The sequence below is a fragment of the Bos taurus genome, chromosome 5, assembly GCF_002263795.3.
Source record: "Bos taurus isolate L1 Dominette 01449 registration number 42190680 breed Hereford chromosome 5, ARS-UCD2.0, whole genome shotgun sequence".
NCBI lineage: Eukaryota > Metazoa > Chordata > Mammalia > Artiodactyla > Bovidae > Bos > Bos taurus.
Window position 1 is genome coordinate 119,411,764 of NC_037332.1, and position 19,658 is coordinate 119,431,421.

The following is a 19,658-nucleotide window of genomic DNA, read 5'->3' on the forward strand; positions in this document are numbered from 1 at the left end:
ACAGAAGACGTGATTTCATTCATTTATCCATTTTCCCCAAATTGATCTATGAATTCAGTGCAAGTCCAACAATCCTACTGAGACTTTTGTTGGACGTGATAAAACAATTATGACATTTATATAGAAGAGAATGAGGTCAGGAGACCAAGACTCTTATGAAGACGAGCAGAGAGGAAACTTGTCCCACAGAAAACATGGAAAGTGTGGCCCTGGTGCAGGGGGCAAATTCATCAGTGAACAGAGCAGAGACTCCAGAAACACACTCACATACGCAGAGACTCCAGACACACACACTCGCGTACGCAGAGACTCCAGACACACACACTCGCGTACACGGAGACTCCAGACACACACACTCGCGTACGCGGAGACTCCAGACACACACACTCGCGTACGCGGAGACTCCAGACACACACACTCGCATACACATGTGCAGCACTATTTTCACAAGAAGATAGAAATGATTTTTTTCAATAAATAATTTAAAAATTATCTACAGAGACAAAAATAAAATTTGATTCTTTCCTCACAACATATACAAAAGTCAACTCCAGATGGATTAGGACTTTTTTGTTGAAAACAAAATTTGAAACTCTTAGTAGTAAATGTAGGTAAATAAAGTTTTAAACCTTAAGGTAAGGAAAAATTCCTTGAGACAAAATAACATTGACTAAAAGAAAGATTGATAACTTTGGCCACATTGAAACCCAAATTAAAACCTGTGTGCAAGTTCTAATTACACTATCAAAATGACCTAAATAAAAGTAGGCCATGCAAGGACGAAGAACGAAACCATGTCATGAACTAAGAATCACTATTAATCAGAATGCTTGCACCTGAGATCCAATGGGATGAGAAAAAGGAATGAGTGAACAAGGTCCTAGACACTCAATAAAATGAGAAAAAGATATGAAAGCTACAATGGTTGCAGGGAAAAGGAAAACTCACTGGTTGATATAATTGTCCATGTTAAAAATACAATTTTCAAATACATTAATGAACTAATAGAAATGATAACCAGATAGCTGGATTTTCAAAAAAAATCCACTCACAAAAATCAATTTCTTCTTTGTCAACCAGCCACAATTTGTAGGAAAATATTTTTAAGTTTGATACTATTTAAAATAGAATACAAAATAAAATATATGTAAGTCTAAATTCAACACAAAAAAGTGCAATACCATGGCAAAGAAATCTAAGAGCTTATTGAAAGGCATTAAAGGATTTATTTACGAATAGATATATCACATTCATAGATTTGAAGACTCAATAATGTAAAGAAGTCAGTTCTCACCAAACTGATGGCTTTAATATCAATAAACATTTAAAAAATTTTAACTACAAAAATTATGTTGGTGGATCTTGACAACCTAATCCTGTAACTTGAATGGAAGCCTAGGGCGTCAGAACAGCCCAGGCATTTTCAAGGAAGGAAAGCAAGGTTATAGGACTTGTCTGACCAGCATGAAGACCTTTGGCAAAGCTACAGTTATGACGACCTTGTGGCATTAGCCCAGGGCAGACAGACCAACCAGTGGAGCCGACCAAAAGCCCAGAAGAGCCTGCAGTGAGCGGGGGGAGCGGGGCGGGGTGGGGGGCGGCGGGGGGGAGTGGAGGGGTGGGGGGTAGGGGGTGGGGGCTGGGGGGTGGGGGGTGGGGGGCAGGGGGGGCGCTGGGCTCTCCCTCTCTCACCACCTGCCAAGTCAGCCGAGCTTTCAAGAGTGGAATGTATGCACCTGCCACAGCAGCGCTTCCAGAAGAGGAGGTCTTCACGGCCTCAGGGTAAGGAGACAAGCCGCAAAAATCACCAACTGGAGGAAAAGCTTGACCAACTGGAGTTTATTAAAAATTAAGGTGACTTTTGCTTCCGTGGTGGCTCAGTGGTAAAGAAACAGCTTGCCAATGCAGGAGATTCACGTTTGATCCCTGGGTCGGGAAGACCTCCTGGAGGAGGAATGGCTACCCACTGCAGTATTCTTGCCTGGGACAATTCCACGGACAGAGGAGCCCGGCAGACTGCAGTCCATGGGATCACAAAGAACTGGACACGACTAAGCAACTGAAGTACAGCAACACCGTGGCTTTATATCCAAAGTTACCATCAAGGAGTGAAAAGTCACAAAGTGGGAGACAGCGTTTGCCACACAAATCAACTCAAAAAGGAGGAGAATCCAAGAGTAGATGCTTGTCACCCCTGCACACCAGCAAGAAAGATCTGTGATCCTCAAGACGATCAGACCAAGACCCGCTTTTCAGGACAGGAGACCTAGATGGCCGGTGTGTGTCTGAAAACAAGCCATTTCATTAGTAAACAGGAGAAAGCAAATGCACACCATCACCTCCTCCAGAGGCAAACAAGACCCCCGTCAGCACCAAGCGTTGGCTGCAAAGGCAGCCGAGGCCCAGCACGGCGTGGTCAGCGCGCAGTCCCTCCCGCCACGCTTTCAGTGCCCAGTGTACGCGCCCCCCAAGTTCATGTCCACCTGGACTCTTGGAATTGACTTATTGGAAGATGTAATCAAGGTAAAATGAGGTCACATCAGAGGAGGGTGACACCCAATCCAACAAGTGCTGTCCTTTTAAAAGAGCGGGAACTCTGGCCAGAACGACACACAGAAAGAGCACGGTGTGAAGCAGGGCAGAGGGCGGCGTGATGCGTCCGCAAGCCAAGGAGCAAGGGCTGCCAGTGGCCGCCAGAAGCTGCAGGACGCAGGAGGCCCTCCAGGCTCCGGGAGCCCGGCCCTGCCAAGCCCTCGGCGTTGGACCTCTGGTCTTCCGAAAAAACGTGGTCTGAGCCACCAAGTTGGAGGGACTTTGCTACAGCAGCTAATACTGCTTTTTAGGCTGAAGGTGTGTGTGTCTACTTGCCACTCACTCCTAGGAAGATGCCTGGAGGAAGCACAGTGTATTACAGGAAACAAGTGGGAACTGCCCTCATGGAGAGGTGAGTTGCCAAGTGGCAGGGCTGACAGGCCTCGGCGACAGACTGGACACGGAGTGAGGAAAGCGGGTGAAACTGGACGTGGCCTCCAAGGGCCCTGCCAGCTCTGAAAGCACTGGCTCCTCGTGCCTGGAGCTGGCAATTCTAGGGCACGATTCACGCATGTACTGAGCATCTGCGAGGTGTCCGGCACAGCCTGGGTGCAGGGGTGCAGCAAAAATGCAGCCCCTGGGAGCTTATGATCTGCAGGGAGATAGACAGACGGCCAAGAGGCTGTTAGTGCCAGGGAGAGGGAGACAGACACACTGAGAGCCCAGCTGGGTGGCGGGAACACAGCAGGTGCAAGTGTCCTGGTGAGTCCGTGGAGGGGTTACACCTGGGGCAGAGCAGGTGGGGCCGTGGCCCTGGATGGAGTTACGCTCTCGACCACACGTGGGTGCTGGGACCGCTGGAACAGCCCTGGGCTGCACAGACAGGCCACCCCTAGAGACCAGGGGCTGCCCACACCTGTCTGCCTGTGCTCGAAGCCCACCCCCAGGCCAGGCTCCTGGGTCACACGTGGTCTGTTCCATCAGAAGCCTCAGAAAACAGCACGGGGCCCTGTGCTGGCCACCACCCGCCCCCAGCACGCGGTGTTATTCAAATGTCCAACGCAGCCCCTCACTGGCACCACATCCCCCAGGGAGAGGGGCGAAGGCTGTCGCCCAGCTGGTCCTGTGCAGGGGCACCTGGTGCTCAGGGGGCCCCAGAACCGCTGCAGTAGGACCCCCCATTCTCCCGACAACCTGACCAGGCCCAGGTGCTCCGAGCTCAGGCCAGTGCCCAGACCAGAAGCCCTGCCCTGTCCCGGAAGATATGCACCCCAGGCTTGCACAGGCGCAAGCTCCACGCTGTTACCTGGTGGTCTGGGTGGCTGAAACGGAGCACCCTCCACTGTCTTCACACTTGGAAGCACGGATGGCAGTGGGTGCACATGTAATGAGTTTGGATCCGAGTGTCTGTCGGATTCGGCCTTGGCGAGAGTGGGGCGGGGAGCCTTATAGTCTGGGTGCTGAGAGGTGCAGGAGGGGAGTTCGATCTTCCCGCCGGACTCCCTGTGGCCACTCTTGGCTTTAGCGCTCCTCTCCACCAGCCTGTGTAAGTGCACAGGCAAGGAGCAAGGAAGCACCTGTCCATCTTTCAGTGTGAAGTCCTGGTGCAGAGCCATGAGTGGGGGTCCCCCGCCCAGGTCTAGCATGGCCGAGGGGCACCTCTGCTTCAGCGGATGGATGTCCGAGAGCGGAGGCACAACGTCAACGCTGGGGATCGCTGGCATCGGTTTCCTGGCTTTCCTCATGCCCACGCCTTCCACGAGCAAGTCGGAGCCCTGGGACGTGGGCAGCCCCACTGCAGGCTGGGGACAGGAGGGCGAGGTCAGGGGGGCTGGCAGGCCCTTTCCCAGTCTTCGGTCAGGTCTGAGGCCTCAGGGAGAAGCCCCAGCCACACTTCCCTAACTCTAACCCTAACCCTGGGTCCCCCCACCCCAGGGAGGCCAGGTCGCAGGGTCTTGCTGCCCCGCCTGCAGGAGGGCTCCCCAGGGGAGTAGCCCCCTGTAAAGACCCATGAAGGAAGGCTGGATCTTCACCCCAGGAGGAGGGAGGACACTGCAGGAGAGAAGAGGAATGGCCTAGAGGGACCCCGGTCCTGCCTGGTATCACAGAGGAGGAGGTGCCTGCAGAGGAGAGGTTGCAAGAACGGCAAAGGCCAGCTGGGCCGCGTGAGACCCCCGGGATGAGCGGAGAGACTACCCCGAGGTGGCCAGCGGGAGAGAGACGCCCCACCCCCAACACCTGTTTCCATAGCAGCTCGAAGTTGCCGATGTCGCAGTTTCGGTCGGCCTTGCGGTCCACCACCACCTTGATGGTGTCCTCTTGCACCTGCGCGCACAGCTGTGCTGTGACGGGCGTGGACGCGTGCATGGTGGGGCTGGAGTTGATCTCGATCAGCCAGGGCCTGAAGTCGCGCCCGAGGATGAAGTCGGCGCCGTACAGCTCAAAGCTGTTCTTGCGTGGCTCCACGTGGTCCTGGGCCACCTTCATGGTGTTGGTGATGGCCCTCTTCATGGACGGGTAGATGACGCTGCTCCACACGGCCCCGCGGCCCCTCTTCTGCAGGTACTCCTGGAATCGGGTGCTGGTCCACATGTTGTGACAGGGCAGCAGGGGGCTGCGGTCCTTGTCGTTCTTCAGGTGCTTCTGGATGGAGTTGTTGCACAGGTGGATGGCGCTGCGGGGCAAGGCTGGGGTCAGGTGTCAGCTGCTCAGTCCCCTCTCCTTCCCGAGGGCAGAGACGTGGAGGCCCCGCCCCAGACCCGAGGCCCCACCCCTGACTCCACCCAAGACCCGAGGCCCCGCCCCGACCCCGCCCGAGGCCCCACCCGAGACGCCACCCCAGCCCTTCCCACAGACACTGCCCACTAGCCTAGGGCGGCTTCAGGTGGGTCCCTAAGGGGTCCCCTCTCCTCCTGTTCAACCTGGGGGGCCCCGTTGGGGGAGGGGAGGTCTGCGTAGAAGCCAACCAGCCCCGGGCCACCAACGAGGGGCCGCCGGCAAGTCCCACCCTAGGAGCTGTTTCCCCTCCTGCCGCTGGGGGAGGGCTGGTGCCCCCAAGAGAGAGATTCACTAATCGAAAATGTCAGCGAATTCATGTATACCCTGGCCTTGTTCTAAATAAGACTTAAGTTGAACAGCATCTATAGGAGACCGTAAAATACGTGCCCTGTCAGTCATTTTCATTTAGCGTGTCCTTTGCCACTTGGTTCTGGTGTGGGGCCCCGCCTGTGACCCCAAGACAAGAAACAGGGTGGGCCCCTGTGACCCCAAGACAAGAAACAGGGTGGGCCCCCGGACCCTGAAGACGTGCTGCTGGAGCGGACACAGTTCAAAACAATGTCAGGGGCTCTGTCAGCCTGGGTGAGGGTTTTGTTCCCAGATGCAGAAACAGTTCAGAGACAGTGGAGGCCTGCCGGGTACACAGCCCACAGCTGGCAGGGCCTGGCAGGCTGGAAGGGTCCCTGGGGACCTCTCACTGCCCAGTCCCCCAGAATCCTGAATCCTCCTCCGGGTCCTCCTGGCCTGGTGGGCCATGTGCTCCTTGAGCTGCCGGCCGGGACTTGTCCCAGCAGCCTGCTCCTGCCAGGCGACTCCAGGTGTACTCACAGCTCCAGCCTGAGCACAGGGAACCCTGTCCCGCAAGGTCTCCGTTAAGCAACCTTCGGCCTTCACGATTCCGATGGACTCCCCCGTATCCCCCACCAAGACGCCTGTGCAGCCTGGGCGCCCCGAGTGCGACCACAAAGCAGAACCCCATTGGCCCTCCATTCAGACAGTGAGGTGGCCCCACCGACCTGTCCAGGAGAATGGCACGTTCCCGGGACTTCGCTGGTGGCCTCCCTTATCCTCACTGCACTCATAGCCTGCCTACTCTGGGGCCCTGGTGGGCGGCAGGTTCACCCACCGGGGAGCACCCATTTCTGGAGGTCTGAGCCCCTGCCTGGCACCCCACCACCTCGACACACCGTGCCCCTTGCACCACCCTGGCCTCTCCTGGGGACGCTCTAGCAACTCCCCGACCTGCAGGACCCCCAACCCAGGGCTTTGGGGACTCACAAAGAGAAGGCCCTGCAGGGGCTACTGCAGAATTCGGTGGGCTGGCCCCCAGGGGCCTCCCAGAGGAGCCCTTCCTGTCCTTCCCCACATGCTGAGTGGACTGAGCGCACGGGCAGTGCAGAAGGCAGGGCTGCACCCCGAGCGCGGCCCCCGTGGGTCAGTGCAAGACCACGGTTGGCCCCTCAGCTTCCCCCATGGGCAGTGGCAGCCACCACAGAGGGCGGCTCTATGCCAGCCAGTGCCCCTGAGCACGTGGCAGACGGTGCTTTTAGGATTTCCTGGAGAACATACATGCCCCTTGGGGATGCAGGGCCCTGGCCTTGATGGGCAGGGGGCCAGAGCCCGCCCCTTGCAGAGGGAGGTTGCAGAACCTCCCTGGCCCCAGCCAGGATGCAGTGCCCCACCGGACACATGAGACCAGCCAGGCAATCCAGTGCTGGTGGGAACTCGCCCTGAAGAGTGCCAAGCTGACCCCACCGACCTGTCCAGTTTGTCCAGGGAGAAGCGCTGTGTTGAGAAGCGCAGATAGCTCTCCTTGTAGAACCAGATGGTCAGCGGGTTCCAGTCGGTGACCAGGAACCACTGCCGGATGTCGAATTTGGTGTCGTAGATGAGCAGCGGCGTCTCGATGTACTTCTGCACCACCCACTTGTCCTTGGCGGGCGGCTGGTCTGCAGCCACCAGCTCCAGGATCTCCTCCACGTGGTTCATGCACACTATGTCTGCAAGAGGCCGCCGCTCAGCCCCGAGCCCCAGCGTGCTGCCCGTGGACCCCCAGGGGCACGGCGCAGGGGCTCTGCCCTCGCGGTCAAGGCCGCAGCCAGGGCAACCCCCTCACTCCCCACCGTGAGGCCAGCCCGGGGCTTCAGAGAGGACGTGAGGACAGGGAGGGCAGGGGTGTGGACAGAGGCCCCGTGAGGAGGCAGCAGCCAGCTGAGCCCTGGACCGAGTCGGCGGAGCTGGGGTGGGGGGCGTGGGGGGGAGCACGGCGACGGGGTTGGGGGTGGGGCGGGGGCCGGGGCGGGGGGAGTGGGGACCGGTGGGGGGCGGACGGCCTGTGGCCTCAGGGAAACCAGCAGGCAGCTCTGGGCTGTTCCAGGGGCTCCGAGGGCCCAGGAGGCTCACACCCAGGGTGACTGGACAGACGGGGCAGCGGGGGAGGCAGGGGTTGGTGTCCCTGGGCTGCAGCGTTTAATGTTGCCGACAGGGCCGGAGCCCTCGCCTTCCTTGCTGGGACACCCCTGAAGCCTGAACCGCGTCACGAGGCAAAGTCCCCACCATCCTCCCTGCCACCTGTGATGGACAAGCGTGAGGAGACGTGACTGGCCGTGAGGCAGCTGCCGCGATGTGGGCACAGTCTGGCTCTTGGGGTGGGTGGGGGATGCCCCCTGCAAGGCCAGGGGTAAAGGACACGAGGGAGCTTTCCTCACAGAACAGAGACCTGGCTCTTCTGTGACGGCAGGTTGAAACCTTGCCATCCTGAAACCAGAGTCTAGCACGAAGCTGCAGATCCCTGACATTGTCTTGAACCAAGAAGAGAAGGGGCACAGGGTGAGGGTCAGGGGTGGGGGTCAGGGGTCAGGGAGCGGGGGCATCGGGGTGGGGGTCAGGGGTAGGGTCAGGGAGCGGGGGCATCAGGGTGGGGGTCAGGGGTCAGGGGTAGGGTCAGGGAGAGGGGGCATCGGGGTGGGGGTCAGGGGTGAGGTTGGGGGTCAGGGGTAGGGTCAGGGAGCAGAGGCATCGGGTGGGGGTCAGGGGTGGGGTCAGGGTCAGGGGTCAGGGAGCGGGGGCATCGGGGTGGGGGTCAGGGGTAGGGTCAGGGAGCGGGGGCATCAGGGTGGGGGTCAGGGGTCAGGGGTAGGGTCAGGGAGAGGGTCAGGGAGCAGAGGCACTGGGGTGGGGTCAGGGGTAGGGTCAGGGGTGGGGGCACTGGAACAGGGGTCGGGGGTTGTGGTACTTGGGTGGAGGCACCAGGATGGGGGCACCGGGCTGGGAGATAGGGTGTGGGGCGCAGGGCTGTGGGGCAGGGCAGAGGTCGAGGGGGCACTAGGGTAGGGGAAGGGGCTGGGGCACAGCCAGTGACCAGGCAGAACAGGGTGCATTCGGTTCCGACCAGCAGGGTCTGAGCAGTCTGTGGCGCATTCCCAAGGGGGCAGCGTGGCCAGTGCGAGGAAAGTCTGGGCTCAGGAAAGCCGGGGGGGGGGGGGGGGTGAGGGGGGTGGGGGTGGGGAGGGGGCGGCTCTGCCCCAGCCCGCGGGTGCAGGATGAGAGCAGGCGGAAGCCCAAGAAAGAGAAGGCTTCAGGATGGGAGATGTTCAGGACTGAATGTAGGAATGTCGCACATTATTATCAATAAAGATTTTAAAAAATCACGTAAGAAGTAACTGCTAATGAATTTACAACAATGATAAAACTCCTCAAATAACCCGAGGGGCAAATAGAATGTGCAAACAAAAGGTGATATCCACGGAGATAGACATCAGGTACCGTCTTTTTTTAAGGGAGATGCGGGGAGCAAACTCTGCCCCGGCAAAGGTCATGAGGAAGGAGGCTCGGCATACGCAAAGGCAGGATCAAGCCTCAGGAGTCTCCCTGGAAATTCTCGAGCAATCTACCCCCAAAACCAGAGTCTGCCTACTTTCTGCTTTGTGCTCTCACCTACACCTCTGACTTTATGGGGGGCTGTCCCCCACTACCTCTCTCTGAAAAAAGAATTAACTTACAGCTCCAGTTAATAATTCCTGGGTGTGACAGTGTTTCAACCTACAAACTCCCTTGGAAATCCTCTAGCCTGCCTGAATAGGTTTTTCCGGCCACATGTGATTGCTCAGAGCCTCCCAACTGTGAGAGGCATGAGATGTTCTAAACTGTCTAAATACAGATTCCTTTGAGCAGTTAAAAGATTGATTAGAAACTGTACTGGTGAAGGGATTTTCACTTGTTGGGCCAATGTTTGCTGCTAAGTCTCCATATCCCTTACCTGATGTGTCCCTGGCAGGTATTATATTGATTATATATTATATAATTGATTAATAAATAATAATATATAATATATATTATTATATAATAATATAATAAAATAATATAAAAATATAAAAATAAATAATAAAAATATAATTATATATTGATTAATATAATTGGTGTAAATAGTAGCTTTAATGTTTGTAACCTGGTACCCTTGAATTAATTCTTTTTCTTGTTATAGCCCACCACACCTTTGCTCTGTAGGAATGCAACTTTATCTAATGCTTTTTGGAGGCTGGAGCCTGACTTTAGAATAATCACCTTTAGAGAAAAAGGCCTCCGGGCCAGAAGATGATGCAAATCACCTAAACTTTTGCATATGATAAGTTTGCAGGAAGAAAGCCTGGCTTGCTGCATGACTCTACCCCTTCCCCCATTATCCTCTATGCATATCTTAAGGTATAAAAACTACTTTGGAAAATAAAGTGCGGGGCCTTGTTCACCGAAAACTTGGTCTCACCATGTCATTCTTTCTCTTACCTTCTGGCTGAATTATTCAGCCTCTTTTCTCCACTGAATTTCCTCACTGAGCTATCCTTATTCTATTACTCTTTATATCCTTAATTAACGTTTAATTAGCAGTTGTTTCCTGATACTCGCCGACACCGTCCCCGCTTCGAATTCCCTGGATCCACCGGGGCTGGACCCCATGACATGAAGAGGATGCAGGCAGGGCGGTGCTGTGAAGGCTTCTCCACAGCCTGAGAATCTCCAAGCTGCAGAAGGACGCTTGGGAATAAGTAAGCTCAGCATTTAAGTCAGCACCCAGGGGAATGATCCCTCACAGAAGACAAAAAAAATGCAACCGAAAGAAGGTTCTTTGGGAGCGCTTGTAAGATTAGAAAGTCACCCTCAAACTCTATTTTTAAATGAAGAACCCACATTACCATTAGGGATAAAGAAGAGGACGCGGTCACAGCCGTGACACAGGAAGAAGTAAAAAGCTGGAGCCAGGGGTCACCAGGGACAGGGCTCACGGGGGGCGCAGGACGGGCACCTCCAGGGGTTTCACGACCACCCAAGGACCAGGCCCCCCAGATGCTGGACACTAGTCTAGCAGCGATGGAACATTCTAATTAATCTTAATTACTTGGCAGAACAGAAGCTGTGATGAGCAGGTTCTTGGGACGCCTGCTCCCCGGGACCCGTGAGTCTGGTGCCCCCAGGGAGCTCAGCACCCAGCCCCCACCCCCAGGCTGGCTGTCCACGCTGGCGCCCGGCTGAGACTCACCTCGGCCGCGGGACTTGGCCGCAGGCTTGATGATCCAGATGTTCCGAAGCCCGTCGATCTCGGTCTGAGGGTTTACAGAGGTGATTTTGTTCAGCAGAGCCTGGCACTGTGAAAAGTGATTTCTGGAACTGGGGATGAAGGCCTCGCCGCTACAAAGCAAGACCCAGAAAGCCCGTGAGGTCTTGAGGCGGCCGCCCCGAGGAAAGGGTGGGGCAGGGAATGTGCCCCTGCCCACCCGAGGGCCGCCTGGGAACGTGGCCTTTGGGGAGGTGGGGACCCCCTACTTGAGGATCAGACTGCAGGGACACCCCCGGGCGCTGTCCCTGGGCCCAGACAAGGTGCTGGGAGACGAAAGCCAGGGTCCCTGTGCTGGGGACCCCACATCAGGTGGGCCTTGCAGGCCCGCATGGGGAGGCCAAGCTGCCCATGGCAGCGGGTCCAGGGTCCAGCTTAGTGTCCCGTGGGCTTTACTGTCAGTCAGACTGGCTCGTGGCCACGAGCTCACGGCAGCCACGGGGCCGGCTCAGGAAGACACCACAACAGGGGATGAGGCTGGCGGACAGCACAGTGTCTGTGTCAGGTTAGCTCTTGCATCATGGACCCACCCCCCGGGCCGCAACACAGCCCAGCGAGGATGCACTGCAGCCAAGGCTGCTGGGCTCCCTGGCCTCCTGCGGCGCCCCCGTGACGGCCCTGGTGTGGGGAGAGACTTTCTGGGACACACAGGTGTGTGCACAGTGTCGTAGCCACCCTGCGGGGGAGAGGAGGGCAATTATTAGTTCCCCAATAGTGTGGGAGAGGCCCCTACAGCGAGGAGCCAGGGGAGGAGGAAGCAGGAGCCTCGCTGGCGCGAGGGGTGCGGTGACAGGTCAGACGGCGCCTCGCCTCCCTGGCTCTAACAGGACGCACTGAAAGGCAGCCCTGGCCTGTGGCTCGGGACTGTGGACTCTGCCCAACCCCAGGGTGAAGACCGGACCCAGTGGAAGCAGGTGAGAGTCCCACGTGGTCCTGAGCCCTCCCGTCCGGCAGCAGAGGCCAGACCCGATGCCGGGTCAAACGAGGCAGGTCCCCCAGAGCCCACCCTGCTGGCCAGGGGCAGAGCCGCCCAGGGGCCTGGCAGACGCTGGTGACACGCGTGCAGACTCGACGTGGGCTCAGAAGGAAGGCAGGGCTGGTCATTCCTCGGGAGGGTCCCCACGGTCCCTCCCTGGAGCACCCCAAGCCTCAGCCTCACACCGTGGCCCCTGGGCAGGAGGGAGTTTGTGCATCACAGTAGGAAGACTGTCACCTCCCCCCGAGGGCAGAGAGTGCGAGGAATGGGGCGTCCAGCCCATGGTGGGAACCTGTCCAGGCCCAGACACCCCATAGTCAGCAGAGAACAAGCACTGTCCCCTCAGATGCCGATGATAAGGGCCCAGCACCTGCCCTTCTGGTCCTGATGACACACACACCACGTGGGTGGACCCCACGTGGTCGCCTCAACATGGAAGAAAAGGAGGACTGAGCAGGCTGACCGCACCTGGTTCCCTAACATGCTCCACAGTCCGGCAGGTGCTGCGCGCGGCAGTGGGTGTGGGGGCCGCTGCTGCCCCCTTCTGGCTACTCCTGGGACTGCGGGCCAAGGGCGCAGGCCCGCAGGGAGAGCGGACCTTTCTCACACAGGTGGTCAGAGGGGCAGTGCAGGTCCAGATGCAATCACTTCCAGCCCCTCAAGAGGTTGCCCTGGAGACCACGGCTACTAGACCCCTCTGCCTCCTCCCGTGTGGACGCCTCCCAGCCTTGAACTTCATACCAGGGGCTGCCTTGCTCAATAGCATGATGTGAGAGCTACATGTGGTGTTGCAGGCAGCAGCAGCAAGTTCCTTACACTGTTGGTTCCTAGACGGCATACTAAAAAGCAGAGACAGTACTTTGCCAACAAAGGTCCATCTAGTCAAAGCTATGGTTTTTCCAGTAGTCAGGATGGATGTGAGAGTTGGACTCTAAGGAAAGCTGAGTGCCGAAGGATTAATGCTTTTAAACTGTGGTGTTGGAGAAGACTCTTGAGAGTCCCTTGGACTGCAAGGAGATGCAACCAGTCCATCCTAAAGGAAATCAGTCCTGAATATTCGTTGGAAGGACTGATGCTGAAGCTGAAACTTCAATACTTTGGCTACCTGATGAGAAAAAGTGACTCATTGGAAAAGACCCTGATGCTGGGAAAGATTGAAGGCAGGTGGAGAAGGGGACGACAGAGGATGAGATGGTTGGATGGCATCACCGACTTGATGGACATGAGTTTGAGCAAGCTCCAGGAGTTGATGAGGGGCAGGGAAGTCTGGCGTGCTGAGGCCCATGGGGTCACAGAGAGTTGGACACGACTGAGCAACTGAACTGAACTGGTGGTTTCTAGATTAGGAACGAAGTCTCTCCAAAGATGTGTTTTCATTTCCCTTTAGACAAAAGCCCAAGCACGGCAGAGCTGTGTCACAGGGCGTGTAGGCACCTAAATGCATAAGAAACGCCCACGGCTTTTCTAGACAGGCTACACTGGCTTCTGCTCCCCATCCCACAGTGGATTAAGGCTCTAGCCACCGCGCATCTTGGCTGAGCTTTCAGCCATTCTGGTTGGTGCGTAGTGGCGTCTCTTGACCGTGAATTCAGCCACGCTGTCTCTTTGTGTGCTGATTGGCAGTTTGGTGTCTTTTTCTGTGGCGTGTCCAGAGGGCCTGTTTTTCTGATTGATTCACGCGTATTCTTTGCTGCTGTTGCTGTTCAGTCGCTCAGTCGTGTCCAGCTGTTTGTGACCCCGTGGACTGCAGCATGCCAGACCTGCCTGTCCTTCACTATCTGTTCAAACTCACGTCCATGGAGTCGGTGATGCCAGCCAACCGTCTCATCCTCTGTCACCCCTTCCCCTCCTGCCCTCAGTTCTTCCCAGCATCAGGGGCTTTTCCAGTGACTCGGCTCTTCGCATCAGGTGGCCAAAGTATTGGAGCTTCAGCTTCAGCATCCGTCTTTCCAATGAATATTCAGGGCTGATCTCCTTCAGAATGGACTGGTTGGATCTCCTTGCAGTCCAAGGGACTCTCAAGAGTCTTCTCCACCTTTTAGCTCGTTGCTGCCGAGAAAGCAACATGGGTCACCAGCAGCTCTACTGGAGCCATCCGAGAAAATTCGGCCAGGGTTCTCGCTCTTGCCGGGTCTGCTCAAACCGGCATGGTCTGATCCGGAAATACGGCCTCAATAGTGCCACCAGTATTTCCGCCAGTATGCGAAGGACATCGGCTTCATTAAGTTGGACTAACCGAACTTCCTTAGATGGCTCATCCAGCACATCAACCTTAGGCGGAAATAATACTAGCTCTTTGTATATAAAATAAAACTTCTCAAAACCTCAAAAAAAAAAAAAAAAAAAAAAAAACCAGTCTTCTCTAGCACCACAGTTCAAAAGCATCAATTCTTCGGGGCTCAAGCTTCTTGATGGTCCAACTCTCACATCCATACATGACGACTGGAAAAACCATAGCCTTGACTAGACAGACCTTTATTGGCAAAGCGATGTCTCTGCATGAGCGTTTCTTCTATATCCTAGATCTGAGACCTCTGTTGGACATATGTGTTGTAAATATGTTCCTTGAGTTTATGGCTTGTCTTCATTCTCTTTGTGGTGTTTTTTGATAAACAGAGTTCTTAATGTCAATAAAGTACAATTTATCAACTTTTAAATTATGGCTAGTGCTTTTAGTGAACTACTTGAGAAATCTTTCAGTATCCTATCATTTTGGCTTTTCATACTGTTGATGGGGTTCTCAAGGCAAGAATACTGAAGTGGTTTGCCATTCCCTTCTCGAATGGCAGGAGAATAGCAAGAAGAGATAAGAAAGCCTTCTTCAGCGATCAATGCAAAGAAATAGAGGAAAACAACAGAATGGGAAAGACTAGGGATCTCTTCAAGAAAATCAGAGATACCAAAGGAACATTTCATGCAAAGATGGGCTCGATAAAGGACAGAAATGGTATGGACCTAACAGAAGCAGAAGATATTAAGAAGAGATGGCAGGAATACACAGAAGAACTGTACAAAAAAGATCTTCACGACCCAGATAATCACGATGGTGTGATCACTGACCTAGAGCCAGACATCCTGGAATGTGAAGTCAAGTGGGCCTTAGAAAGCACCACTACGAACAAAGCTAGTGGAAGTGATGGAATTCCAGTTGAGCTATTCCAAATCCTGAAAGATGATGCTGTGAAAGTGCTACACTCAATATGCCAGCAAATGTGGAAAACTCAGCAGTGGCCACAGGACTGGAAAAGCTCAGTTTTCATTCCAATCCCAAAGAAAGGCAATGCCAAAGAATGCTCAAACTACTGCACAATTGCACTCATCTCACACACTAGTAATGCTCAAAATTCTCCAAGCCAGGCTTCAGCAATATGTGAACCATGAACTTCCTGATGCTCAAGCTGGTTTTAGAAAAGGCAGAGGAACCAGAGATCAAATTGCCAACATCCGCTGGATCATGGAAAAAGCAAGAGAGTTCCAGAAAAGCATCTATTTCTGCTTTATTGACTATGCCAAAGCCTTTGACTGTGTGGATCACAATCAACTGTGGAAAATTCTGAAAGAGATGGGAATACCAGACCACCTGATCTGCCTCTTGAGAAATTTGTATGCAGGTCAGGAAGCAACAGTTAGAACTGGACATGGAACAATAGACTGGTTCCAAATAGGAAAAGGAGTTCGTCAAGGCTGTATATTATCACCCTGCTTATTTAACTGATATGCAGAGTACCTCATGAGAAACGCTGGGCTGGAAGAAGCACAAGCTGGAATCAAGATTGCCGGGAGAAATATCAATAACCTCAGATATGCAGATGACACCACCCTTATGGCAGAAAGTGAAGAGGAACTAAAAAGCCTCTTGATGAAAGTGAAAGTGGAGAGTGAAAAAGTTGGCTTAAAGCTCAACATTCAGAAAACGAAGATCATGGCATCTGGTCCCACCACTTCATGGGAAATAGATGGGGAAACAGTGGAAACAGTGTCAGACTTTATTTTTCTGGGCTCCAAAATCACTGCAGATGGTGACTGCAGCCATGAAATTAAAAGACACTTACTCCTTGGAAGCAAAGATATGACCAACCTAGATAGCATATTCAAAAGCAGAAACATTACTTTGCCAACAAAGGTTCGTCTAGTCAAGGCTATGGTTTTTCCTGTGGTCATGTATGGATGTGAGAGTTGGACTGTGAAGAAGGCTGAGTGCCGAAGAATTGATGCTTTTGAACTGTGGTGTTGGAGAAGACTCTTGAGAGTCCCTTGGACTGCAAGGAGATCCAACCAGTCCATTCTGAAGGAGATCAGCCCTGGGATTTCTTTGGAAGGAATGATGCTAAAGCTGAAACTCCAGTACTCTGGCCACCTCATGCGAAGAGTTGACTCACTGGAAAAGACTCTGATGCTGGGAGGGATTGGGGGCAAGAGGAGAAGGGGACGACAGAGGATGAGATGGCTGGATGGCATCACTGACTCGATGGATGTGAGTCTCAGTGAACTCCGGGAGTTGGTGATGGACAGGGAGGCCTGGCGTGCTGCGATTCATGGGGTCGCAAAGAGTCGGACATGACTGAGCGACTGATCTGATCTGAGAAATCTTTGCCTTCCTTTGCAGTCATGAAGATATACTCCAATGTTTTGTTAATCTTTTAAACTTTTACATGCCACACCTCACATTAATTGTGTATATTTTGAGGCAGGATTCAAGGCACTCTGTCTTTTCGTAAGGATATTAATTGCTCAGATACCATTTAAAGGAGAGACTGACCCTTGCTCACTGAACCCCAGAGGCACCTGGAACATAAGTGCTCAGATGTGTGAGGGGCTGTGTTGGGACTATCCAGTTACATCGGCCTATTCACCTGTCTCATCCCAACACCACGCTGTCTTACTTGTTGTAGATTTACAGCTGGTCTTCAAATACAGGGCATAAATCCTTTAAATTTGTTTTTCTTGATGAAAGTAATTTTGTTTTTTTGGGATCGTTTATTGCTGTTGCTGTTCAGTTGCTCAGTCGTGTCTGACTCTCTGTGACCCCCTGGACTGTAGCCCGCCAGGCTTCTCTGTCCATGGGATTTTCCAGGCAAGAATGCTGGAGTGCATTGCCACTTCTTACTCCACGGGAATCTTCCCAACCCAGGGATCGAACCTCCGTCTCCTGCATTGGCAGGGAGATCCCTTACCACTGAGCAACCAGGGTATTTCCAAGTAAATTTCAGATTCAGTTTGTCAGCTCCTCCTATCCTTTCCCCCTGGGGCAGGCGAAGCCCTGCATGGATTTTGATTGGGGTTACAACGAGTCTGTAGATTAGTTTTGGGCTTCTCTGGTGCCCAAAACTTAAGAGGTGCAGCAAAAATAGTACCAACGGGAAAACATATAGCCATAAGGCTTACATTAAAATGGAGAAGGGAATGGCAACCCACTCCAGTACTCTTGCCTGGAGATTCCTATGGACAGAGGAGCCTGGAGGGGTAGAGTCCATGGGGTCACAAAGAGTCGGACACAACTGATCGACTAACACTTACATTAAAAAATGAGAAAAATCTCAAATCGATAATCTAATTTTACAATTTAAGAAACTAGAAAGAAAAAAACTAAACGCAAAGCTAGCAGAAGGAAGAAAATAATAAAGACTAGAGAAGAATTAACCAAAATAGAAAAACCATAGAGAAAATGAATAAACCCAAAAGTTGGCTAGATCAACAAAGTGGATGAACTTTTAGCTAGAAGGACTAAGAGAAAAACAGAGAAAACTCAAATTACTAAAGTCAAAAATGATACTGGGGACATTCCTATTGGTTTTACAAAAATAAAAAAGATTATAAGCGAGTATCACGGACCGTTGTACATGAACAAACTGGATAACCTAGATGAATTACACAGATTCTGAGCAACACCGAACCTGCCAAACGAAATCACGTGGAAAGGAAGACATATCCCACTAAGGGCCTCCCAGGCGGTGCTGGTGGGAAATTAGGTGGAAGTCGCTCCTTCGTGTCCGACCCCTTTCGACCCTATACGGTCCATGGAATTCTCCAGGCCAGAATACTGGAGTGGGGAGCCTTTCCCTCCTCCAGGGGATCTTCCCAACCCAGGGATCAAACCCAGGTCTCCTGCATTGCAGGCAGATTCTTTACCAGCTGAGCCACCAGGGAAGCCCAGTGGTAAGTAACCCACCTGCAAATGCGGGAGACGTAAGAGATGTGGGTTCGATCCCTGGGTCAGGAGGATCCCCTGGAGAAGACCATGGCCACCCACGCCAGTATTCTTGCCTGGAGAATCCCATGGACAGAGGAGTCTGGTAGGCTACAGTCTGTGGGGTCACAAAGAATCGGACACAACTGAAGTGGCTAAGCACACATACTCACTAAAGGGGCTGAATCAGTAATAAAAGCCCTCCCAACAGAAAAACGCTCTAGAGACAGCGGCTTCACTGGTGAAACCAACCGAACGTCTAAAGAAGAGTTTCTACCAGTCCTTCTCAAACTTTCTCCAAAACTGAACAGCTAATAAATAAATTCAGCAAAGTAGCAGAATATAAAGTCAACATACAAAAATTAGTTTCATTTCCATTTTCTTTTTAATTCTGTGGTTATTTGTTTTATGTATTCTGTTGCGGTATTCACTGCATTCCAGCCTAGACTGTGTTGATTCCTTTGATGGAATCACCTTACTATGAAATATCCTCTTTATGTCTATTAATATCTCAAATACAATCAGATAGTTTAACTCAGCTTTCACAGCAACTTAGAGAACAAGCAGGTAAAATAATCGGCAAGAGTTTAGGTTTAAATAACTAAGCTGACTTCACTGATATTTTTTAAGAACACGCCACCTAGCAATGCAGATACATGTTGTATTCAAGTGTGCATGAGACAGTCACCAGAACAGACCGGGGCTAGGCAGGGTCAAAAGCAAGTTCCAGCAAAAGTCATGCCTATTCTATACAAAAAAGAACCTCACATAGAAACTAAGATTAATCACAAAAGCTAAAAGTGAAAAGAAAAACAATAAAGCATGTATTGTTGACTACGCCAAAGCCTTTGACTGTGTGGATCACAACAGACTGTGGAAAATTCTTCAAGAGATGGGAATACCAGACCACCTCACCTGCCTCCTGAGAAATCTGTATGCAGGTCAAGAAGCAACAGTTAGAACTGGACATGGAACAACAGACTGGTTCCAAATTGGGAAAGGAGTACGTCAAGGCTGTATATTACCTGCTTATTTAACTTATACGCGGAGTACATCATGAGAAACACTGGGCTGGAAGAAGCACAAACTGGAATCAAGATTGCCGGGAGAAATATCAATAACCTCAGATATGCAGATGACACCACCCTTATGGCAGAAAGCAAAGAACTAAAGAGCCTTTTGATGAAAGTGAAAGAGGAAAGTGAAAAAGTTCGCTTGAAACTCAACATTCAGAAAACAAAGATCATGGCATCTGGTCCCATCACTTCATGGCAAATAGATGGGGAAACAGTGGAAACAGTGACAGACTTTATTTTTCTGGGCTCCAAAATCACTGCAGATGGTGACTGCAGCCATGAAATTAAGAGACGCTTGCTCCTTGGAAGGAAAGCTATGACCAACCTAGACAGCATATTAAAAAGCAGAGACATTACTTTACCAACAAAGGTCCATCTAGTCAAAGCCATGATTTTTCCAGTAGTCATGATGGATGTGAGAGTTGGACCATAAAGAAGGCTGAGCACCAAAGAATTGATGCTTTTGAACTGTGGTGTTGGAGAAGACTCTTGGGAGTCCCT

General features: G+C 52.7%; 1 protein-coding gene and 1 pseudogene across 4 annotated transcripts in view; one reads left to right on the forward strand and one right to left on the reverse strand.

Annotated features, from left to right (window-relative positions):
• The window catches only part of TTLL8 (tubulin tyrosine ligase like 8), a 58,238-nt gene that overhangs the window by 19,503 nt on the left and 19,077 nt on the right, over nucleotides 1-19,658 (reverse strand). The window contains exons 10-15 of one of the 4 annotated variants that reach the window (XM_059887225.1): nucleotides 10,844-10,992; nucleotides 7,070-7,310; nucleotides 4,771-5,206; nucleotides 3,839-4,334; nucleotides 2,876-3,184; nucleotides 1,703-2,285 (exon numbers count right to left, since the gene is read on the reverse strand). In XM_059887225.1, coding sequence (XP_059743208.1) covers nucleotides 2,155-2,285; nucleotides 2,876-3,184; nucleotides 3,839-4,334; nucleotides 4,771-5,206; nucleotides 7,070-7,310; nucleotides 10,844-10,992 — 1,762 coding nt within the window. In that variant the 3' untranslated portion in view covers nucleotides 1,703-2,154. Of the gene's footprint in view, nucleotides 1-1,702; nucleotides 3,185-3,838; nucleotides 4,335-4,770; nucleotides 5,207-7,069; nucleotides 7,311-10,843; nucleotides 10,993-19,658 lie in introns of those variants that run through there. The other 3 variants (XM_059887224.1, XM_059887223.1, XM_024992870.2) reach the window with 3 other exon arrangements.
• On the forward strand, nucleotides 13,912-14,215 carry LOC112446793 (small ribosomal subunit protein uS14-like; annotated as a pseudogene).